Source organism: Heterodontus francisci, chromosome 26 (genome assembly GCF_036365525.1).
Source record: "Heterodontus francisci isolate sHetFra1 chromosome 26, sHetFra1.hap1, whole genome shotgun sequence".
In the NCBI taxonomy this organism is placed as follows: Eukaryota; Metazoa; Chordata; class Chondrichthyes; order Heterodontiformes; family Heterodontidae; genus Heterodontus; species Heterodontus francisci.
Window position 1 is genome coordinate 30262473 of NC_090396.1, and position 25693 is coordinate 30288165.

General features: G+C 42.9%; 1 protein-coding gene across 1 annotated transcript in view; it reads left to right on the plus strand.

Annotated features, from left to right (window-relative positions):
- Positions 1–25693, plus strand: part of LOC137384244 (dynein axonemal heavy chain 9-like) — a 584247-nt gene that overhangs the window by 212672 nt on the left and 345882 nt on the right. The window contains exons 38-41 of the mRNA XM_068057979.1: positions 1537–1744; positions 8911–9076; positions 10346–10448; positions 21181–21420. Of these exons, the coding sequence (XP_067914080.1) occupies positions 1537–1744; positions 8911–9076; positions 10346–10448; positions 21181–21420 (717 nt within the window). The remainder of the gene's footprint in view (positions 1–1536; positions 1745–8910; positions 9077–10345; positions 10449–21180; positions 21421–25693) is intronic.

A 25693-nucleotide genomic window follows, 5' to 3' on the forward strand; every position in this document is an offset into this window, starting at 1 on the left:
TCGGTGGGCTGAAGGGCCTGTTTCAGTGCTGTATCTCTAATCTAATGATTGACAGAAAGTTAACATACAGATACAGCAAGCAATTAGGAAAGCAAAAGGTATGTTAGGGTTTGGAGTATAAGGGTAAAATTTTTTTACTGCATTTGTCTAGTGCCTTGATGGAGTACTGTGTACAGGTTTTGTCTCCTTACCTAAGGCAGGATATACTTGCCTTGGAAGGAATGCAACAAAGGCTCACTAGAAAAATTCTTGGGATTAGAAGAAATTGAGTAGATTAGGCTTGTATTCCGTTGAAGTTTAGAAGAATGAGAGCTGATCTAATTGAAACATATAAAATTCTGAAGGGGCTTGACAGAGTAGATGCTGGGAGGATGTTTCCCCTGGCTGGAAAGTCTAGAACTAGGGGTCACAGTCTCAGAATAAGGAGTCAACTTATATAGGACTGAGATGAGGAGAAGTTTTTTCACTCAGAGTTGTGAATCTTTTGAACTCTCTAAACCAGAGAGCTGTGGATGCTCAGTCATTGGGTATATTTAAGTCAGAGATCTTTGGATACAAAGGGAATCAAGGGATATAGGGATAGTGTGGGAAGGTGTAACTGAAGTAAAAGATCAGCCGTGATTTTATTGAATGGAGGAGCAGGTTCCAAGGACCGAATAACCTACTCCTGCTTCTATTTCTTATGCTCTTGTGTTGTTGCGGTGTTGGTAAACCTACTCTATCATCAGAGAGCAAATTGATCACATGGACTGGATTCTTTTGCCTAAGGGAGCAGGAGAGGAATCTTCCAATTTTTTCCAGTGCTTTTTTCACCTCTTCCAGGAGATTACATTGCTTTGGTTGAAGTGAGGAGTGTCTGTATTGTGAAGCACAAGGCATCACAAGTGTTTAGGCCAGGCTAGGTAGACCAGTAGGTTTGTTCCTGTCTGTCATTCTTTGTATGTTTGTATGCTTATGGTAATTAGACAATCTGACAGTGTTATAACATGCCTGAGAAAGGTTATCACAATTTTAATCGTCATTATATTCACAAGAATATTACCATTGTGGGAAGTGATTACTCCAGAAGTATACTTCTCAGCCTCATTTCCTCATTAGGTATTTTTATATAATCAGAATTAAGAGCAACTACTAGGAATACATTCAAGTCAGTAAAGCTCCTCAGAGTTCAGATGATGCTGATAACCTGCTTGAGCTTTGTTCATTTAATTTCTGATCTCATATGAGTGCTGGAAACATGTCTTCTTAACCTGCGTCTACCTTTTAAAATCTACTTGGCATTTCCCATCCACATGAATGAGAATGAGATCTGCTGGTATCTTTATGTAACTTGGCAACAGGCAACCTGCAGCTGAATCCTTGTATTGTGCTTTTTGTAATGGATGGATCTATCTCAATGGTATATTCTGTGATTACGTTGAAAGTGGTAAATTTCAGTCTGTAGCCTTATTGTAGCCAACACACCTTATATTTTGGACATATGCTGAAAGAATGTAGTTTGCTACTTCCTGATGTGGGCTTAATTTTTTTTTTCAGGCATGTTTAGTGCACACCATTGAAACTATTCGTATCCGTTACTTCATGGACAGGCTGCTGGATAGACGTAGGCCTGTAATGCTCGTTGGGAATGCTGGGACAGGTAAATCTGTGCTGGTGGGCGAGAAACTTGGATCACTGGACCCTGACGAGCACATGGTGAAGAATGTACCATTTAACTACTACACTACATCTGCCATGCTACAAGGTGAGAGATTCTCAGCTAGTCAGGGAGAGGCGGTTAATGAAAGGATGTGTGCTTCAAGTGTATGAAACAAAAATCACTGACTTTTCTTAAAGCCTAGTACATTTCCTGATGGTCAATTGTTGATTATGTTAGTGTGTTTTTTTACAATATGAGATAGTCATACATACATACATACAGTCATACAGCATAGAAACAGGTCCTTTGGCCCATCGTGTCTGTGCCGGCCATCATGCCCCTCTCTATTCTAATCCCATTTTCCAGCACTTGGCCCGTAGCCATGTATGCTATGGCGTTTCAAGTGCTCATCTAAATACTTCTTAAATGTTGTGAGGGTTCCTGCCTCTACCACCCCTTCAGGTAATGTATTCCAGATTCTAACCACGTTCTGGGTGAAAAGATTTTTCCTCAAATCCCCTCTAAACCTCCTGCCCCGAATCTTAAATCTGTGCGCAAGGTATTGAGAGAGAGACATTAGAAACTCACTCCACAAAGTGCCCAGCAGCCACAGCAACAACCTTGTGATAGCTGGCGCAATTAAAATTGAAATGGCAATGCTAACTGCTCACTTTGCAATACTAAACCTTGATACAAAAGCAGGACCAAAAATCCAGACAAAAGGAAGTAAGATGGTTTGAGCTATGATGTTGGTCATAACTATATTATTGCATTAAATCTAAGACAGTTGAAACTTCAAGGTCTTCATCAGGACTATGAGGTCATGGAGAACACTCACTGCACAACAAAATTCCTTTATGTGATCTCTTTAATATGTGGTTTCTGTAGACTGTGTTTTTCTAGCTTGTTTATGGCTCTTCAGCAGGAACTCCTGTACCTTAGTACAAATAATCATGGGCATTTTTGCTGTATGTTGAGCACAGGTTATTCTGTTCCTGTTGTTCGATAAAGTGCATGATGAGGTCAGTCTTCAAATTCTGCAAGAACTGCAGAAAGACGTCATAGTTAAAACACTGATCATATTTGTTCAACCTCATCTCTTGCTTTTGCAGAGCATTGCAAGGCACATCAAGAATCAGTGCCCAGAGAGTGTCTTCAAAAATATCAGTTGTTACGATCACCTGGTTTATGGTTTACATCAATATTTTCGAGGCCACTTTTAGTTTTGGGAAATTAAATGTGCAGCTTGAAGAATTTCAAAAGGTTGCAAAAGGTTCAAAAATCTCTCCATGAGTGCTTACAGAGACAGAGTTAGAGGTGAGAACTATAAAACTGCAGGTGGGCTCATTTAATTGGGCAGTTGGAACCAGAAAGTCTAGAAGAGTTTGTTCTATCATTGTTAGCAATATCCATTATTCATGTAGATATCTGAAATCGAAGAGATGTTTTGAGAGTTGGAGGTAATTAGCTTAAATTGCTATCTGGTACATCCGATGTGTATCAAATGCTATAGAGATAGATGATGCAGGGGGTGCCTGTTGATGCTTTGATCTGTGTACTTGCTGACAAACAAGTAGTTGGCTTTTGGAAAGCAGTTCGTTTTGAAAGCAGCTGGGCTCAGGAGCAAAGAGGCCATCAGGAATCAGGGGTGTTTGAGGCAGGCCCATGCTCAAGCTGGGAACTCCAAATTCAGGAGATTTTATATCTCAGAAGATAGCTGAGAAATTAAGGAAATCAAAGTGAATTCTTAAGAGCTGTGGTACACTTCGGATTGGTCCCAGGAGAAGTGAACAAACTGCCAAGATCCTGTAACACATAGGAGAACTCTTGAGGTGAAACTTGCAGTCAAACAGAAATGTTCTGTTAGAATTTTAAGTTTCAAATATAAGTGTTTCCAAATTGTAGTGTTAAGTTAGTAGTGTTTTGCTTTGTTTAACTCTTGCACAGTAAAGTTTTTGTTTAAAACATGAAATCTTGTGGTGTAGTTCTTTCAGTAATAACTGGGAGTTTGACTTTCTCTTTTTAAAAGTTAAAGGTCCCTAATAGGATTCTAACACTGATAATTTAGCACCCTGTTTCCTCTACCATCTTGACGGAACTGTCCACGCCTTCTGCAAAATCTGTTGCATTTCATGTTCTTGCAGAATTTGAGATCTCAGTGTGGTGATAAAAAAAAATGAGAGGCGCCAGTGTTTTGATGTGGGTAGTAACACTTTATATGCATTTAAGGGGAAGCTAGATAAATACAGATGGGAGAAAGAAATAAAAGAATACACTGAGAGAGTTGGATGAACGGGTAGGAAAGTGGAGTTGAGGCCGAGATGAGATCAGCCGTGATTGTTTTGAATGGATGAGCAGGCTCGAGGGGCTGAATTGCCTACTCCTGCTCCTAGTTCTTATGTTCTTATAGACCAATTGGGCCGAATGGCCTGTTTCTGTGCTGTAAATTCTATGTAATATTAATAGAGATAGTATTAACACAACTAAAGAGTGACATTTATCAACAAGTCAATAAACAAATAATTCTGTACAGAAATACTGCCTGTGATGCTATTGGACATTGGAGCTTTAATGTACAGTGGCACATTGTGATAGGATATGGATTTTCACCCAGTTCCTGATCACTGCCTTATCTAATACTGAATGTTGGCTAGATCCCAGGTCTCTCTCCACAGAAGAGGAAGAAAACTTGATGGAAAGGATGCGCCCAGGCTTGTCGCATGTATCTCCTTGTGGTGGGCTGGATTGACTTTCATGTACATTTTATAGCTGTCTGTCCTCTTGGCTGGAGATAGTGTTTGGGTGACCACTGTTTGATTTTGATGGTCTGATATTAAGGGTGGACATCTGATCCTAATAATTGAAAACTGTAGATCATTCAAAGATAGGGAGTCGGTGGTCAAAACGTTCCAGAAGCCCCACTTGGCTGCTGGATGTATAACAGGGCAGGACTTCTCCTATCTGCTTTTTCTAACCCCTGTACCAAATGCTGAAGGCAGGGTTCTTTGAATATTAGGGTAGGTGCCTGCATCGATAGTGGCACTACTCTTGTGCACCATCTTAAAGACGTCTGGCTGTCGAAACGTCGATTACTTAATCGAAGGATTTCAGTAAATTTACTAGGCCAAGTCAGTAAACCTGTTACCCTCACAGATTCCTTTCAGGTTAAGATAATATTAAACTTTTTAATTTTATTTCTCAGATTATAGGCAACCTGACGATCAATAACTTTACTGATTGTGAGTCCGGCAGCACCATTTAGTAATGGTCCTAATGTTAGCAGTCAAACTAGCATTAATTGAGTAAATTTGTAACTACCATTGATTGTGATGGGTCAGAGCTATAAACTTTTCAGCAGAGCAGAGTGAAAGTCGCAGAAAATTATTGGGTGCGTTAAGTAACGGTAAAAGTCACTTGTCATCATTTTCTGGAATTTCTGTTCATAATAATGATGTACGCTGTAGATGCAGCAGTACTGAGGTGAACCTTCAGGGAAATCCAGGCCATTACTACAAGAAGAATAAAGGATTTCACTGAAGTTCTTGTTCTTATGTACCAGAATTGACTTTTACGCTTAGGATTAAATAAGCTGTGTAGATAAGAGGGAACATATGTAAGAAAACAGATCTTCAGCTGTTCTTTCAGGCTAAATCATTTATATGCTTTAAAAAAAAAGCCTCTTGTCTAGTGAACTTGTCCAGTTTCACTATGGGCTGGAGTTTCTCATTTCCATTCCCTGAAGTGCATCTGAAATGCTCTGCAATTTTTTAATGCAATGCATTTGTACTGTTGGGACATAATTTATTCAATATTCAGTGGTTCAAAAATTCTCTTTGCAGTTACCATCTTGTCGCTGAATCTCATTAAGCAGTGATTCATCCGGTTGGTATATCTGTAAATGTTCTTTTAATTTTAGAGAGGCTGAAAGGCAGTTGGAATAACCATTTAAAGGAAAGTCAAACTTGCATATCACCGAAAAACATGCCAAGTGACACTAAATGCAAGGGCTGTATTCTCAATATAATAACAAAAAGGATTTTTAAAAATACTTGTTCATGGGATGTGGGCATCGCTGGCACATCACTTATTGTGCATACCTAACTGCCCCTCATTCCTTGCTATTCCCTGGATGCATCCTATCTGGAGGTATCTTCCTTCCCACCAATTCCCAGTGCCTATTACTCAGTGTATGCTTTTGCAGTGGGATTGCCATGGAAGCAAACATCTTTTGGCTCCCTGAAGAAGAGAGGGAAATTCCACGTGGAAGTAGTTGTTGGAACAGGGGAGCAGAGTCCAACTGGTTGTTCTTGCTATTTTTGTTTATTTGCTGAGCCATTTTGGTTCCAACAAGAATTCAATATTGATTTTAGTGCCAGAAATAATGGGAGTGAGTACAGAGATAGCAGATTATAGAGGTGCCTGTCAGTCAATGATCCCTCTCCTGAGTGCAGCTTTAGCTATTCTTCCAGCCTTGCTCATTTGTTTTATAGTCTTGCACATGCTCCCTGCAGTTTCCTTCCCACACAATCCTCCCAAGTTATGACATTTTTCATTGCCCTTTGGTTTTGCATTACTGTGACAAAATACAGCAACAGAGAAAAGTACAATGAAATGGTGCAGAAAATGCCAATTGAAGAGCCTTTGAAAAGATTGAAATACAAAAACAGGCCCTGAAAAGCATGGGCGAAATGAAGAAAATTATACAATGCTACAATGGATGAAACAGGGACACAGAAATAAAGAATGAGCAAATGGTCAAAATAAAATGAAAAGATTAAAGAAGTAAGAAGAAATTTGAAACTACCAGCTATATGGATTTGGTGTTTATTGGATTGTCATCACTGGGAGCAGTGTTATTTTTCATTTCCAGTGACAGGACATTTAAAACCACAATCCTCACCCCATAAAGCCATTTCTTTGAATACTTCCTACTCTCACAAGTTTACTAACACCAAATAATTGGAAGCCTTACATTTCGTCAAATACTCTACAATATTCGATGAAGATTGTTGCGGCAAAGGCCCGATGGTGACAGGCCCCGTGCCAATCTCGGTGGCGGCAGCGAGGCCTCGTGGCGACCGCTCCACCGCTCGACGATGGGACCTCCCCCATTTAAATATGTAAACTAACTTACATACCTGATTTTATGAGGGTCCCATCTCTTCCTTAATCATCGCACCGATCTTCATTCGGGCGGCCGACAATGCCGTGCCTTCGAATTCCCGTTCTGGGAAACATGGCGCGACTGCTGTGGGGAGGGGAGAGGAGGATTTTTTTCTCTGTGTGGGGGCGGGGTGGGGGGGGAATGGGGTTAAAGGGTTAAAACGCTATGGATTGGTCCTGGGGGGAGTTGTTGGGAAGGGGTAAAGGACAAAGGTGCCGAACTTTGTCAGTGGGAACAGTCAAATTTTAAATATCTGTATTGCGGGGGGGAAAGGGCAGGATTGTTATGATTTGCCACGGGGGGTGGGGAGGGGGTGTGGTGGGAGAGTGCATGGTACGTTTATTTGATTTAGTTTTAGGAAACTTAAATTTATCTGTCCCTTTAAATTTTAAATGTGCATTGTGGGCTATAAGCCCTTTAAAAATGGCACCTGTGCATTGGCGCTGGCCGCTGTTGCCTGCGGCTGCTCGCCCGTACCCTGCACGTCATCGCTGGGGGTGGCTGCTGTGGCTATGCTAATGAGCCTCTGCGTTTGAAATTGCGGCGGCTCCGTGACGCGGCACCCGTGTGGGCAGGCCGAATTTATTTACGTCCGCCGCCTACTTTGGCGGTGGTCTCTTTAATGCAGCCATGCAGCTGGAGTTTTTTGTAATTTTATTTTCTTATTAAGCACATAATTTACCCATTAGGTACATGGGTAGAATTAGGCACTTTGAGCCCATGGCAAAAAGTTGGCATCTGTATATTTTCACAAAAATAGATTTTTAAGCAGTTCATGTGTCAGCCAGGCTGTAGTATAGCTACCAGAACTGCCCCTGCTCCACCCTACCCCACTCCCTGGCTTTGGAGGGAAAAGCAGGCAAGGTTCACACACTCAATCTGGTGAACCTTGCTGAACCTTGCATGAAGACAGGATCTGGTCTGTCTTATGTTGAAATAGCCTGCTGACAGTTCTTGTCTATGCTTGTAACTGAATAAATGGCCACTTATGTGAGACATTCAAGGGCGACCAGCAATGTTCCCTCTAAGCAACCACATAGCAATTGAGAATGTACCACGTCGGAGACAAACAGGCTTCACACGAGCAGTGGCCTTTTTAAGCTTCACACTTGTATGGCCCACCCATCAGTCTCAAAAGGACTACGCAGTGCACAGCCAAGGAAAATTAGAGGGAACTTGGCCACCGGCACAACACAAGCCTGCACTTTCAGGAAAAAAGAACAACATTTGTGATGGGGGTCACAGTTCACATCACATGCCTGATAATACACTAGAACATTTTGGCAGCAGAATTACAAGGAAAATGCAGTCAAATCGAACTGGTTGATGATCTCACTGTGCACAGCAACTAGAGCAGTAAAAAAGTGAAACGTGGACTTGTATAATGACCCTTATTTCCCCTCCCTGTTAGAAAGAACTGGCCTTTGCTGTTCACCACCCTAAAAGGCACATCTGTAAACATTATCTGAGTGTGTGGGGAATTGGTTATAATCCTACATTCTAACCACTAGGTGACATACTGTCTCACCCTGCTGATCCCTGTCCAAGTGAAATGTCACCTCTCTTTGACTTCGGCTCAAGAAAAACTGCTGAATATACTAAAAAGGAGTCAAGAAAGGAGCACAGGATTAAAATTATTCTATACTAAATATTATTGCCTTGAAATTATGCTCTAATGTTTGTGGACCCTCCAGGGAAATGGGACAAATGCCTGAAAATGTTATTTCCATGGGTGTTCCTGTTGAGCTTCTACAGGATTTATGATGGAAGACTGATAGAAGCCTCCCCCTCCACCCCTGAGTTTCTTTGTCAATGTATGTGCACACTTGATGTACATGTTCCTTTAGAATATCTGTAGTTTTTTTAAATTATTGCTAAGGAACAGAAAAACAAATTGGACTTAAGCCAGTAAATTAACCAGAAAGAGACTGAACCAAAGTGAGTGAGGCCAAGGTGACGTGGGTATCTTGCCTCACCTGGACTGTAGTGCTAACCCGATTTGTGCAGAGAGTCATGATGATAGTTCAGCTGAGCAGTTGGACCTTTGTTCTTCTGATTTCAAAGCTCATGGATTTCCATGGTGACCTTTGCTGTTTATGTTTTGCAGCCATACTGGAAAAGCCCCTCGAGAAGAAGGCTGGCAGGAACTACGGGCCACCTGGCACCAAGAGACTGATATACTTTATTGATGACATGAACATGCCGGAAGTTGACACTTATGGCACTGTTCAGCCACATACACTTATCAGGCAACATTTGGATTACAATCACTGGTGGGTGCTTCTCAGACACTAAAGCAAATGTTCTCCTTAATGCATTTTATCGCTGTAAAGCATCAAAAATGAGCACTGAATGAGTGGGACATAAATTTGACTTTGGGATGGTAATGTGGAATGGGTGATGGCGAATCAATAGCCTGTTTTATACACTGCTCGATTTTCAGTTGGAATGCAAAATAGGCAGCCAATTTGCTGCCACCCATTTTACATTGCTGCCCGGGCTAAAATTTATACCCAATATTTTCATGCTGGTCAAGGTGAGGGTTACCAGTGTTTATTAAATGAAATTTTCCTTTTTTAATATATACAGTACTATAGCAACAGATGGGGGTCTGCTCGTATTCATAATTCGGCCGATCCTTTCTGAACTGGTGGTTTTTGACAGAATTTCTACTTCTGAGCTGGGTCTTCCAAGTGTCAGCTTGGTTTATTTGGCAACATTCTTGACACAATCAGGAGAATGTTGGCTCGTGCCTTAGTTCATGACTTGTGCACATAATCTATATTGACATTTAAGTGCAATATTGAAGGAGTACTGCATTGTTGAGGATGCAATTTCTTGGCCAATATCTTACACTGAGGCCCAATCTGCCTGTTTGGAAGAGAAAAAAATCCCATGGCATTATTTGAAGAAGAGCAGGAAGTTCGCCTACCTAACAACTGTGAGCACACTTCCAAAAACAAAAGTAATTAATTGGTTACAAAACAATTCGGGCCCGAGGGTGTGATAAGCTGCTCTATTGATGCAAGTTTATAAATGTTTCTTTTAAAATATTGTTCGCTGCAGGATCCATATGGTCAGGGGCTAAGCCATGAAATGAAGACAGTCAGGCTTTATTCGAAGCCTACTATTGCATATTATATGCAGTGAATATCAGAACAAGGTCACTCCTTGGTGAGCTTTTTAGCCTTGCAGGCATATGGGGAAAGCAGCAAGTCCATGGAATGGCAGGAAAATGCATAGTCACTGTCAGTGTCAGGTACCCTCAAGACAAGCTGTGTTATACCAAGTGGGAGAGGGACTGAAACAAAATACTGTGGATGCTGGAAATCTGAAATTAAAACAGAAAATGAAATTATATTATATAATATAGAGAGTATTATCTTTGGAACATCCTGAGGTTGTGAAACTCACTATATAAATGCAAGTTCTTTCAAGAGATACACACATTTTGCTCAGTTTGTATACAAACACATTATTTTATTCAGTTCATTTAGTTAAGCTTGTCAGTATTAGCAATCTTTTTAAAAATCTTTTACCAGGTATGACCGAACTAAGCTTTCACTTAAAGAGATTCACAATGTGCAGTACGTGTCCTGTATGAATCCCACAGCCGGCAGTTTCACCATCAACCCTCGCCTGCAGGTATGTTGAAGGATTTCATTTCTATCACTGTTTACAAAGTCAGTTCAATGAAGATCTGGGGAAAACAATAGTCAGATCAGTTAAGTAGTAGTAATAACCTTTGCATAAAGCCAGTAGAGCACAAAGCAGGTTCAGATTACATTGCTACCTTGTTGTTGGAATCTTGATATATCTATCATCGGGGGTTTACACTAAACAGCAGAAAGTGCCAGGCTCAGTTGAACTCCAGGAGGCCACCAGGAGGAACTTCCTGCTCCACTATTCCTCTTTCTCATCTAACCCCAATGAGAGTGCCATATGATGTACAAGGAGGGTGACTGTAAGGAGATATGTCTACATTATTTATTCAAGGACAAATGGCCAGGATTTTAAGCATGGCAAAACTGTCAGCATTCGCCATCATTACTCCACTGAAACTGACAGCAGTTTCCCAGCGGTTGCGCTATTGAGGTTCCCCAGACTGCAGTCAATGCAAATTAATTGAATTGACGAGAACTTCCACTCTTACGCTGTTAGTCTCACTGTAAAAACCCTTGGAAAAAGTTAAACCTTATTGGATGAGGTGTAACTGGGTATTTAGTGGTGCAGTAAGTTCATAATTACTGCTGAAAAACATCTCAGGCCCTGAAAAGCTAGTTTTATATTTGTGAAATGTCACGTTTAAAAATAGAGTTTGTTTATGAAATTTTAACATCTATCTTAATGCAATTTGATTATCTGAAAATTTAAATTAAAAGTGATGAAAATTCGTGCTTTGCACTGCCTGGTTTGCTGTCTGTCAGAATACTTCAGTGTGACTGGCTGCTTACCCTGCCTGCTGACATCACTGCTGCTGGACGCCTGGAGATCCTCTTGACTTGGTACCAGATATAAATTGCTGTTGGGAAAGAGGAAATCCATGCACAGAGGTTGCTCAATGTTTGTGGGCAGCTTTCTTTGAAGTCAGTGGTCAGCACTGTTGCTTTGCTGCTGACCGTAAAATGCAGCTCAATGATTCAGGGCACCCTATAGATTATGGAACCCTGAGCCCAAGAAAGGCAAAAAGAATCAACTAGACAACTTTTGGACATTTCCTCCTTTCAAGCAACCAAATAAAGAGTGATGTGGGTGATGGCCAGGGAACCCCCTTAAGCAGGTAGAGGCATCTGACACAGGGAGAGCTAAAGAGCTATTGATAATACAGTGTATTCCATTAAAAACTCTAAACGATCTGCCCTCAATCTGCTGATGAAGCAATGCTATTCTGCAATTTATTTAGCTGCTACACAAGGTGACAACTCTATCAGGCAGGGCAGGGCTGCTGCTCCCAGATTTACAATATGTAAACACTTACTGACAGAGATGTATAATGCTATAAACAAATCCTATATCTTATAGAACTGGCACAGAATTGATTGTTGGGTGAAAATTACTGAATTCAGCAATCAATCGCACACCCACACCCACACCCACAAGTCGAAACAATGTCAGCTGTCCATAGACTATAATCATTGCTATTGCATCGGTCTCATCCTCTCTTTTTAAAGAATTAGCAGGATATCTGGATTCTATTGTGAAAGCCGTACATATCACAGCAGGAATTATGGTAAGACATGCCCTCTGTGGAGAAAAATTGAGTGAGTATCTAGGTGGGGTGGTGCTCTTCTGCATAAAGGAGTAGTACTTTCTACCTGATGCCTGAAAATAAAAACAATGCAAGATGCTGCATCATCTCAGATGTTGTAGGGCCAGATTTTCCCAGCTTGGTATCCAGGGCAAGAGCTGTCCACAGCCTGTAAGAACGCCGGGTTTCAAGAGCACTGTCCACCTCAATAAAGGGAAGGAGAGTTGTAATGGTGGGTCTCTGTGATATTGCAAAATTGGTACTTCATAAAAATTGAAAAATATGTTCGACCTGTTAATAGTCTAGGGATGAAAAGCTACTATATTTCTTAAAATTTTCCAGAGACAGATCTTTGAATAGGTTGAGTACATGATTCACATATTGTGCCACATGTCCCTCAGGTAAGAGGCTGCACTTCACAGGGCACAGTGGCACTAGTCACTTCTCCAGACCAGCTCCTATGTTCCCTTTTTTTAAATAAGGAGGTCAGAAATACAAGCAAAGGTCAAGGCAATAGTGTAGGCACCATGAAGATTCAAAGCAGTAAAAGAAAAGATAAGGTAAGTCAAGTCGTGAAACTAGCTTTTTATAAAGCCTGAGGATTATATAAAAAAAGGGAAAACTGAAGGAAGTAACAAGTTTTGCGATGCTGGGATAGAAAGAGTGTTAGTATAAAATGGGTGGATAGGCCAATGCTACTTTGGCAGCACCTCCGAAACCCATAACCTCCACCACCTAGAAGACCAAGCGCAGCAGGTGCACAGGAACACCATCACTTCCAAAATCCCCTCCAAGTCACACACCATTCCAGTTTGGAAATATATTGCTATTCCTTCATGCCCACTAGGTCAAAATCTCAGAACTCCCAATGTAACAGTATTATGTGAACACCTTCACCATACAGATTGCAGTGGCTTAAGAGAAAGATCCACCACTGTCAACCCAAGGAGAACAAGGCATGAACAGTAAATGCTGGTGATGCCCATATCCCAAGAATGAATTAAAAGCAAACAGTGAGGATGTATGGAGAGGGAATAGACTATAGGGAAGCTTAGAGGGGAAAAAGAGGAAAACAGAGAAGTAGTGACTAAGAAAGAATGCAATGACCAAAAAGCATTATGGGGGATAATGCTTACAAATCAGCTTCGGAGCCTTAGATTCCTGCTATAAACATTAAACACATCAAGGTTCCACATGATACATTATTTGCCCAGCATCTATGACATATTACTTGTCAATTTATATGAAATACAAATTCCCTAACATAACAACACTCCTTACTTTTAAAGTAATATATGACTTGGTCAGGCCTCCCTATTTTGCATATATCATAACGCACAAGCCCCTGATGTTATCTGCTATTTAACGTTGACACTGATTAGACAGAAGGAAAGCGCAGAGGTAGTAATCAGGGACTATGGTTTATCTGGGCAAAACAAATCAAAATCCATTTCTGGGATTCTTACCATTGTTATGCGGATCACACTCCTCTCCCACACACTCACCCACACCTCACCACCAGGACTGTTCCCCCGAAACCACCATCTCGCACCGCCCTCACCAAGGCCACAAAGCTAACTGCTGGGACAGGGCCCCCTGAGGTCAATTTTTAAAAAACTAACCGTAAAAACACTAACTACATATCTAATCATCCCCCACCCAAAAAAATCCCGAAACCTAAAACTGACTCTAAAACTTAAGCATTAAAAAAATCTAAAAAAGCTTTAAAAGCACAATGCTAAGAAATATTAAAACCCTAACGCCTAAGTCCATGAAAAAAAACTAAAATCTAAAACCTAGGGAGAAACAGATACATTGGGCTGAATTTTACTAGCCCCTTGACGCCATGGGTCGTGGCGGTGGGGACCTGTAAAATTCTGCAGTGAGAAGCCCGCCTCAACCCTGACGCCTAGAAGGGCCCGCCGCATATTACTGGTGGCGGGGGGACCTTGGAGTGGCCCCCGCACCCCCTCCCCCGCCCCCCCCGCCACTTGGCGCGGGCCTTCATCTAAATATTTAAATGAACATAAATGAGATGCAAATGAACTTACCTGCTGGTGGCGACCGCCCCACGCCGATTTTATGGCCGCTGATCACAACTCGCGCGCCTTCGGAACTCCGTACAGAGTTCTGAGGCGAAACACTGGTGGGGAGGGGCGAGAAATAAAATTATCAGGGTGGGAGAGGTCGGGAGCGCGGAGAACGCTTTTTATTGGCTGTGGGGATGGTGGGAAGGTGTTGAAGGGCAAATTTGAGAAGGTCGGAGGGGAAAGTTCGGGTCGGGAATAAAGTTAATTTTGGAGCGATAGGCCCAAAAACAAACATTTTGGGGGGGGAGGGAGGGAGGGTGGGGGGAAAGGGCCTCCAGCTTTTATTTAATTTTTTAATTGCAAATGTTAAGCACTGCGCCTTTAAAAATTCAAATTTCTTCTAAGGGCTTGAAGCTCTTTAAAAATGGCAGCAGCGCCTGCGCTGTGGCACTGGACACCGTTGCCGGGGATGCGGCCACCCTCACTACGTCATCGGGGCAGCTGCTCCACCCCTCCATTTAAATCAGCCCCCGCACGTAATATCGCAGGGCTGTGCAGCAGCACTTCCCATTGTAGTTGTTGTCCACAATGCATCACAAAGTATCCATCGCAGTATCGGACCTCGGGCCCCCCCCACCCCCCGCCCCTTATCTCCCTGGCCCTGGGTTCTGGGCTCTCCTTGACCTAGGGCCCTGCGTTCTCCGTGGCTCCGGTGTTTTGGGCTCTCCCCGGCTCTGGGCCCTGGGCTCTCCCCAGCTATGGGCTTTGGGCCAAGGGCTGTCCCTGGCCTCGGGCCCTGGGCTCGAGGAGGGTCTGGCTATGAGTGAGGCAGGTTGAGGGATCCAGGAGGTAGTGCTGCAGGATCCTCAGCCATTGTCCTTGTCCAACAGGTTCGAGATTCTTGCTCCCTGTGTGGACGAGAACAGGGACTGTAGGGAGGATGAGCAAACTGGTACAGGTAACCATTCAAATGGGGGGAGAAAAGAGAAATGTAGTCATAATTGGGGATAGTATAGTTAGGGGCATAGACACTGTTCTCTGTGGATAGGATCGAGAGTCCCGAAGGCTCTGTTGCCTACCTGGTGCCAGGGTTCAGGATATCTCATCTGGGCTGCAGAGGAACTTGGAGTGGGAGGGGAAAGATCCAATTGTCGTGGTCCACGTAGGTACCAACCATATAGGTAGAACGAGGTTAGAGGTTTTGCTGTGGAATATGAGCAGCTCGGGGCTAAATTAAAAAGCAGAACCAAAAATTTTATAATCTCTGGATTCCTACCTGAGCCAAGAGCAAATTGGCAAAGGGTCAATAAGATTTTAGAGGTAAATGCATAGCTCAAAGATTGGTGTGGGAGAAATGGGTTCGAATTCATGGGACTTTGGCACCAGTATTGGGGAAGGAGAGAGCTGTTCCGATGGGACGGGCTCCACCTGAATCATGCTGGGACCAGAGTCCTGGTGAATTGCATAACTAGGGCTGTAGACAAGGCTTTAAACTAATTAGTGGAGGGGAGGGTTCAGTTGCATGGAAAAACAGGAAGTTAAAGGAGAAGGTAGGAGTGCAGGTTAGTGATGAGGCTGATTGTTCTTCTTTGGCCTCCTTGTCTCGAGAGACAATGGGTAAGCCACTAGAGGTGGTCAGTGGTTTGTGAAGCAGCACCTGGAGTGGCTATAAAGGCCAATTCTAGAGTGACAGACTCTTCCACAGGCGCTGCAGATAAAATTGGTTGTCAGGGCTGTTACACGGTTGGCTCTCTCCTTGCACTTCTGTCTTTTTTCCTGCCAACTGCTAAGTCTCTTCGACTCGCCACTCTTTAACCCTGCCTTTATGGCTGTCCGCCAGCTCTGGCGATCACTGGCAACTGACTGTCACGACTTGTGGTCAATGTCACAGGACTGCATGTTGCATTTGCAAACGTTTTTAAAGTGGAGACATGGACGACCGGTGAGTCTGATACCAGTGACGAGCTCACTGTACAATGCGTCTTGGGGATCCTGCCAGCTTCCATGCGGCTCACATGGCCAAGCCATGTGATTGTTACCAGAAAATAAAAGGAAGGGACAGAACGTGTGAACATCATATTGCACAAAGGAATCGTACAAGAGTAGGGAAATTTAATAATGGAACAAACTTAAAGGCTTTGTATCTAAATGCATGAAGCATTCAGAATAAAATAAGTGAGTTAACAGCACAAATAGAGACAAATGGGTATGACTTAGTGGCGATTACTGAGACGTGGTTGCAGGGAAACCAGGATTGGGAATTGAATATCCAAGCGTACTCAGTATTTTGGAAGGATAGACAGGAAGGAAAAGGAGGTGATGTAACTTTTTTAGTGAAGGAAGAGATCAGTGCTGTAGTGAGAAACGATATAGGCACTGGAGATCAAGGTGTAGAATCAGTCTGGGTAGAAATGAGAAATAACAAGGGAAAGAAGTCACTGGTGGGAGTAATCTATAGGTCTCCAAACAGTAGTTCCGCAGTGGGGCACAGTATAAAGCAGGAAATACTGGGGGCTTGTAAGAAAGGTACGACAATAATCATGGATGATTTTAATATGCATATAGACTGGATTAGTCAAATTGGCAAGGGTAGCCTCGAGGGAGAGTTCATTGAATGTATTAGAGATTGTTTTTTTGGAGCAATATGTTGTGGAAACAACCAGGGAGCAGACTATTCTAGATTTGGTGTTGTGTAATGAGGTGGGATTAATAAATGATCTCATAATTAAGGATCCTGTAAGGAAAAGTGATCATAGCATGCTAGAATTTCAAATTCAGTTTGAGGTGCGGGAAGCTGGAGTCCCACACGAGCATTCTGGAATTAAACAAAGGTAATTATATAGGCATGAGGACAGATTTGGCCCGAGTGGACTGGGCAGGAAGACTACAAGGTAGGACAATTGATGAGCAGTGGCAGATGTTTAAGAGATATTCAATTTATCCCAACTAAAATATATCCCGGAGAGGAAGAATAATTCTAGAAGGGAAAAAAAATTCCATGGCTAAGCAAGGAAGTTAAGGATAACATAAAGCCAAAAACTAAGGCATACCATATTGCAAAGGCCAGTGGCAGGCTGGAAGATTGGGAAACTTTTAAAGAGCAACAAAGGGTTACTAAATAAGTAATAAAAAAAGCAAAGGTAAATTATGAAAGAAAACTAGTGCAAAATATAAAAACGGATAGCAAAAGCTTCTATAAGTATAACAAAGGGAAGAGAGTAGCTAAAGTGGATGTTGGTCCATTGGGGGATGAGATTGGGGAGTAAATAGAAGGGAACACAGAAATGGCAGAGACACTTAAATCAGTATTTTGCTTCCGTTTTGACGGTGGAGGACACTAGTACCATCCCAATAGTACCAAGTAATGCAGAGGTTATAGAAAGGGAGGAACTTAGAACAATCATCACTAGGGAAAATGTACTGAGCAAACTATTGGGGTTGAAGGCAGACAAGTCCCCAGGGCCTGATGGCCTACATCCTAGGGTCTTAAAGGAAGTGGCAGTGGAGATAGTGGATCCATTGGTTATAATATTCCAAAATTCTCTGGATACGGGAAAGGTTCCAGTGGATTGGAAAAAAGCTAATGTAACACCCTTATTCAAAAAGGAGGGAGGCAGAAAGTAGGAAACTATAGACCAGTTAGTTTAACATCTGTCGTTGGGAAATTGTTAGAATCCATTATTAAGGAAGTAATAACAGGACATTTAGAAAGTCAAAATGCAATCCATCAGAGCCAGCATGGTTTTCTGAAGGTTAAATCATGTTTGACTAATTTTCTAGAGTTCTTTGAAGCTGTAACAAGCAAAGTGGATAATGGGGATCCTGTAGATGTAGTTTATCTGGATTTCCAGAAAGCATTTGCTAAGGTGCCGCACAAAATGTTAATACACAAGGTAAGTTCACATGGGTTTAGGGGAAATTTATTGGCATAGATAGAGGATTGGCTAACCAACAGAAAACAGAGAGTCGGGATAAATGGGTCTTTTTCTGGTTGGCAAGATGTAACTAGTGGGGTGCCACAAGGTTCGGTCTTTGGGCCCCAACTATTTACAATCTATATTAATGACTTGGATGCAGGGATAGTAGGTACTATAGCCAAATTTGCAGATGACACTAAAATAGGTGGTACAGTAAGTTGCAATAAAGAAATAAGAAATCTACAAATAGGACAAAATTTGGCAGATGGATTTTAACGTGGATAAGTGTGAGGTTATCCATTTTGGTTGGAAGAATAGAAAGGCAAATTATTACTAAATGGAGAGAAACTTCAGAGTGCTTCGGTGCAGAGGGATCTGGGTGTTTTCGTGCATGAATCGCAGAAAACTAGTTTGCAGGTGCAGCAGGTAATAAGGAAGGCAAATGGAATTTTGGCTTTTGTTGCAAAAGGTATAGAGTATAAAAGTAGGGAAGTGTTGCTGCAACTGTACAAGGCATTGGTGAGACCACACCTGGAGTATTGCGTACAGTTTTGGTCCCCTTACTTGAGAAAGGCTGTAGTTGCATTGGAGGCAGTTCAGAAGAGGTTCACTAGATTGGGTTCCAGAGATGCGGGGCTTGTCTTATGAAGAGAGATTGAGCAGTTTAGGCCTTTATTCTCTGGAGTTTAGAAGAATGAAAGGAGATCTAATTGAGGTATATAAGATGATTAAGGGGATTGACAAAGTAGACATAGAGAGGATGTTTCCTTTTGTGGGGCAATCTGGAACCAAAGGTCATAGTTTTAGGATAAGGGGTGGCAGATTTAAAACAGAGATGAGGAGAATTTACTTCTCTCAAAGGGTCGTGAGTCTGTGGAATTCACTACCCCAGAGTGCGGTGTATGCCGGGACATTGGGTAAATTTAAGGAGGAGATAGACACATTTTAAATTAGAAATGGGTTGAAGGGTTATGGAGAACGGGCATGAAAGTGGAGTTGAGGCCAAGATGAAATCAGCCATGATCGTATTAAATGGCGGAGCAGGCTCGAGGGACTGAATTGCCTACTCCTGCTCCTTGTTCTTATGTTCTGGGCTCTCCTCATCTCTGGGCTTCCCAGTTGTCCCCGGCTCTGGGCCCCAGACATTTGTTTGTCACATTCACATTCCTGGTTTCACTGGTACTCTCAAAGTGAATGATTCTCTTTCCTTTAAAACAAGCACACCACTGACTTGCTCATACAAGGGCTCCATCAATGCTCATCTTGGATAAGGACTGCATTACTTGTTTAAGTGAAAGTTCTGTCATCAACCATTTAAGCAAAAGTTAAATCATGTTCTAAGTTGGACACGAATGTGATGGGTACTCCATTTTAGGTTGTTCACTGCTTGATCTCTGTGCTAATCTGTTTGTAGCTATCAACAGGCAGATAATGGTGACTACACATTTGCACTGGAAACAGTGATCCATATAATCTGAAAGAGGTCCTTACCCAAGATCGGTATCTGTGGAGCCATGGAAATCCAAGACTGGCATAGATCAATGAACCTATTTTGGTAGTTTGTTCATATCATACCTAATAGAAATCCCAACCCCAGAAGTTCTGCCTTGATAAGGATGACAGTGAAGCAGTGGGCAATTCACCTGTTAAAGGCAGTTACTTACCTTTATTTAGGATGATATCCATTGTTTACCATCATAAATATGTTTCAGAATATTTAAAGGTTTGCTGGTGATCTGAGGAAATCTTCCTCCCCTGGAGACTCAGATACTGAGGGCCAGTGACATAGTGAGGGATAAAGGGACATTTTTTAAATTGGTAGCAATGTAATTACTAATGGAGCCAGAGAGCAGCAAATTCAACAGCTTTTTACCTTGTGCAGTTCACACGTTACCTACTCCCACGAGACATCCCTGACTGGCCAATTACATTCTGTAACTCCATCCTGCAACTCCACCATAAACTGCAGCCTAGTTTAAAGTATACAGCCCCAGGAATCTCTTTTCCTTAATATACATATATTTAATTTAACATTTCTTCTGTTCATAACGTGAGTTATGCTCGTTCTGGGGAATGGAATAATTCCTATTTATGGAATTTAGTGTAAGATTCGAGCTGCTCCAGGTGAGGTATATCACATCTAGATGCAAAATAAAACTACTTCTATTCTGCCCAATAAAGTGTCACAGCTCCAACCTCAGGACACCACCCTGTACTGCCCCAGTGTGGCCTCTATTTTTTTCCTCAATTTCCTCACCATTCTGTAGCCTCTCTCTCTGAGAGGCAGATTTGTACTGTAAATGTTGACTCAAAACTACATTGAGACAGTGCAGTTTTTTTTTACATATGGGACCCTTACAGCCATAGTCCTGGACTGTTATGCAGTTTTATATCAACTACAAAGCAACGGATTGGAGCAGAATAACGATTAGCTATATCACGAATTAAATGGGCGACACTGAAAAATAACATAGAAAGAAATCAATAATTAGTTTGTCACCTCCCAGAGAATCTGCAATGCTCAGGAACTTTTTCGTTGATACTGCAATACCCAGTCACTGCAAATGTCAGTCATTGCTATCATTGTGCATCTAACCCTGAAGCTTCTAATTTTCATAAGTACCTCACTCTTTAATATGTTTATTTTCCGATGATAAGATGGTTTCTGCAGATTATTTTGCAGTTAGATTTGTTGCTTTGCTTGATTAGCAGCACAAATATTTTTGTACAAATTCCCAATTTTCTCTGCTGCTCTCCTTGAGGCACTGACTCTCGCCGGCTATAGTTTAATGTTTGCTTGCAGCCGCTATGTTAGTTCCCAGAAATGATCATTGAGTGTCAGCAGTCTATTTTAACATGGAGGCTATCACAGCTGAGCCCGAGCATGTTCTCAGCTGTCAGCTACACAATTAGAACTGACACCCCTCAGTTTTCCGAGTACAAAATCTTGTCCACATTAAAAAAAAACCACTTAAAATACAACTGGTGGTGTTAACGCACTAGTCAGCCTTGGATTTAAAGTCCACTTATTTACCTTATTTATGCCTTGTGCTTTTGAAGATGTCTCTGCTGTCCACTGCTCTTGAATGTTCCACTCAAATTGAAATCTGAGTATGCAGATGCCCGCTGCGTAAAAGTGTACTTGTCCAGCATGACTAAACATTTTCTATTTCCTAACGCAGCGCCACTTCTGTGTGTTTGCTCTGTCGTTTCCTGGCATGGATGCCCTGGCGACCATCTACAGTACCATTCTGTCCCAGCATCTCAAGCTTGGCAACTTTGCTGGGGTATTGCAGAAATCTACACAGCAGCTAATTAACCTAGCACTGGCCCTGCATCATAAAGTGGCTTCTACATTCCTGCCAACGGCCATCAAATTTCATTACATCTTCAACCTGCGGGATCTGTCCAATATCTTTCAGGTGAGTTCGCTGGCAGTTAACATAAAAAAACACTCTCTGCTCTAAATGTAAATTCTCGATTCTAAATCTAATATTCTATTAGACCATCAAAGAGTCAGTTTCTAATTGTTTCACATAGAAGGTGGTAAATGATTGAAGCAGACTGCCCAGAGGAGTGTATGAGGCTTATTGCATCAGTGATGTTGAGAGGGAGTCAGATAGGCATTTTGTTAGAGATATAGGTAGTGAACTTTTTTTTAAGCTCTTGGAGTTGGCCAGGGGGACCGGAATGGTCTTTTCTGGTTATGACAATTCTGGTTACCAGGTGGCAGATTGGTCCAACGTGTTGAACACAAATCGTGTTGTGGCACAGTGGCAGTGTGGCAGTAAGTGCCTCTGGTTCTCTGCACTTGAGCTCACAATCTGAGTTGTACGACAGTATACTATCAAGTGGAGTCTGTTCCCCAAGGGAGGAAAAGAAAATCAGAGGCTGTTTTGAGGGAGGTTTAGATAGAGATAGGAACAGCCAATTTACTTTCTGCATTGGGGTTGATGTATGTGGCAGGGAAACCCATAAATACTTTAAAGGGGAAAAAATACTTTAATCAGAAGTAACCTTTCCCTCAGCAAAAATTAGGAACTTCAGCAACATGTTTGATAACATCTGTGCAGGGGGGAGAAGAAATTGTGAAACTCTGCAGAAAGAGAGAGAAAAGAGGACCATACAAGTTCAGTAAGTTACAAGTTAATCCCTTTTTTGTTTCGGAGGACCGGGGACTGCTGGGTAGGGGAAAACTATTTATTTGGGCAGTGGCAGTACCCGAGACACTACACGTGTAGTGTCTCCCACCCACCCTCCTCCTCTAACCAAAAAAAAAAGGACTCTAGTGTGTTGATAAGGTAAGCTTTTTATTTAAAAAGTTCAGTCCGTCGGATTGCTAAGCGAACAAGTTTTGACTTTTTTTTTTTCGTTTGGTTTTTCAGTAGATTTATTGGGAATCTAGAATAGTGGGAATGGAGGTAAAGGCAGTTGTATGTTCCTCCTGCAGAATGTGGGAGGTAGGGGTCGCCAAGAGTGTCCCTGCTGACTGCATCTGCGGGAAGTGCACCCAACTCCAGCTCCTCGCAGACCGCGTTAGGGAACTGGAGCTGGAGCTGGATGAACTTCGGATCATTCGGGAGGCGGAGGGGATTATTGACAGGAGTTATAGGGAGGCAGTCACACCTCAGGTAAAAGAAGTAGGTAGATGGGTTACCGTCAGGGGAAGGAAAGGGAACCAGCAGGCAGAGCAGGGATCCCCTGTGGCCGTTTCCCTCAACAACAGGTATACCGTTTTGGATACTGTTGGGGGGGACGACTTACCAGGGGTAAGCAATGGGGTGCAGGTCTCTGGCACAGAGTCTGTCCCTGTTGTTCAGAAGGGAAAAGGGAAGAGGAGCAGAGCATTAGTCATTGGGGACTCCATAGTTAGGGGAACAGATAGGAGGTTCTGTGGGAACGAGAGAGACTCACGGTTGGTGTGTTGCCTCCCAGGTGCCAGGGTACGTGATGTCTCCGATCGTGTTTTTGGGATCCTTAAGGGGGAGGGGGAGCACCCCCAAGTCGTGGTCCACATAGGCACCAACGACATAGGTAGGAAGAGAGATGGGGATTTAAGGCAGAAATTCAGGGAGCTAGGGTGGAAGCTTAGAGCGAGAACAACCAGAGTTGTTATCTCTGGGTTGTTGCCTGTGCCACGTGCTAGCGAAGAGAGGAATAGGGAGAGAGAGGAGTTGAACACGTGGCTGCAGGGATGGTGTAGGAGGGAGGGTTTTGGTTTCCTGGATAATTGGGGCTCTTTCTGGGGTAGGTGGGACCTCTACAAACAGGATGGTCTTCACCTGAACCAGAGGGGTACCAATATCCTGGGGGGGAGATTTGTTAGTGCTCTTCGGGGGGGTTTAAACTAAATCAGCAGGGGAATGGGAACCTAAATTGTAGTTCCAGTGTACAGGCTGTTGAGAGTAGTGAGGTAGGGGATAAGGTTACAGGGACGCAAGAGGGCACTGGCAAGCAAGAACTTGGTTTAAAGTGTGTCTACTTCAACGCCAGGAGCATCCGGAATAAGGTGGGTGAGCTTGCAGCATGGGTTGGTACCTGGGATCCTGATGTTGTGGCCATTTCGGAGACATGGGTAGAGCAGGGGCAGGAATGGATGTTGCAGGTTCCGGGATTTAGATGTTTCAGAAAGAACAGAGAAGAGGGTAAAAGAGGGGGGGGGTGTGGCATTGTTAATCAAGGAAAGTATTACAGCGGCAGAAAGGACATTTGAGGACTCGTCTACTGAGGTAGTATGGGCCGAGGTTAGAAACAGGAGAGGAGAGGTCACCCTGTTGGGAGTTTTCTATAGACCTCCGAATAGTTCCAGAGATGTAGAGGAAAGGATAGCGAAGATGATTCTCGACAGGAGCGAGAGTAACAGGGTAGTGGTTATGGGGGACTTTAACTTTCCAAATATTGACTGGAAATACTATAGTTCGAGTACTTTAGATGGGTCTGTTTTTGTCCAGTGTGTGCAGGAGGGTTTTCTGACACAGTATGTGGACAGGCCAACCAGGGGCGATGCCACATTGGATTTGGTACTGGGTAATGAACCCGGCCAGGTGTTCGATTTAGATGTGGGTGAGCACTTTGGCGATAGTGATCACAATTCGGTTAGGTTTACCTTAGCGATGGGCAGGGACAGGTATATACCGCAGGGCAAGAATTATAGCTGGGGGAAAGGAAATTATGACGCGATTAGGCAAGATTTAGGATGTGTAGGATGGGGAAGGAAACTGCAGGGGATGGGCACAAACGAAATGTGGAGCTTATTCAAGGAGCAGCTAATGCGTGTCCTTGATAAGTATGTACCTGTCAGGCAGGGCGGAAGTTGTCGAGCGAGGGAGCCGTGGTTTACTCAAGAAGTTGAAGCGCTTGTCAAGAGGAAGAGGGCGGCTTATGTTAGGATGAGACGTGAAGGCTCAGTTAGGGCGCTTGAGAGTTACAAGCTAGCCAGGAAGGATCTAAAGGGAGGGCTAAGAAGAGCAAGGAGAGGACACGAGAAGTCATTGGCGGATAGGATCAAAGAAAACCCTAAGGCTTTCTATAGGTATATCAGGAATAAACGAATGATAAGAGTTAGAACAGGGCCAATCAAGGATAGTAGTGGAAAGTTATGTGCGGAATCAGAGGAGATAGGGGAAGCGTTAAATGAATATTTTTCGTCAGTATTTACAGTAGAGAAAGAAAATGTTGTCGAGGAGAATACTGAGATACAGACTACTAGGCTAGATGGGATTGAGGTTCACAAGGAGGAGGTGTTAGCAATTTTGGAAAGAGTGAAAATAGATAAGTCCCCTGGGCCAGATGGGATTTATCCTAGGATTCTCTGGGAAGCCAGGGAGGAGATTGCAGAGCCGTTGTTGTTGATCTTTAAGTCGTCATTGTCGACAGGAGTAGTGCCGGAGGACTGGAGGATAGCAAATGTTGTCCCCTTGTTCAAGAAGGGGAGTAGAGACAGCCCTGGTAATTATAGACCTGTGAGCCTTACTTCGGTTGTGGGTAAAATGTTGGAAAAGGTTATAAGAGACAGGATTTATAATCATCTTGAAAAGAATAAGTTCATTTGCGATAGTCAGCACGGTTTTGTGAAAGGTAGGTCGTGCCTCACAAACCTTATTGAGTTTTTCGAGAAGGTGACCAAACAGGTGGATGAGGGTAAAGCCGTGGATGTGGTGTATATGGATTTCAGTAAGGCGTTTGATAAGGTTCCCCATGGTAGGCTATTGCAGAAAATATGGAAGTATGGGGTTGAAGGTGATTTAGAGCTTTGGATCAGAAATTGGCTAGCTGAAAGAAGACAGAGGGTGGTGGTTGATGGCAAATGTTCATCCTGGAGTTTAGTTACTAGTGGTGTACCGCAAGGTTCTGTTTTGGGGCCACTGCTGTTTGTCATTTTTATAAACGACCTGGATGAGGGTGTAGAAGGGTGGGTTAGTAAATTTGCGGATGACACGAAGGTCGGTGGAGTTGTGGATAGTGTCGAAGGGTGTTGTAGGGTACAGAGGGACATAGATAGGCTGCAGAGCTGGGCTGAGAGATGGCAAATGGAGTTTAATGCGGAGAAGTGTGAGGTGATTCACTTTGGAAGGAGTAACAGCAATGCAGAGTACTGGGCTAATGGGAAGATTCTTGGTAGTGTAGATGAGCAGAGAGATCTTGGTATCCAGGTACATAAATCCCTGAAAGTTGCTACCCAGGTTAATAGGGCTG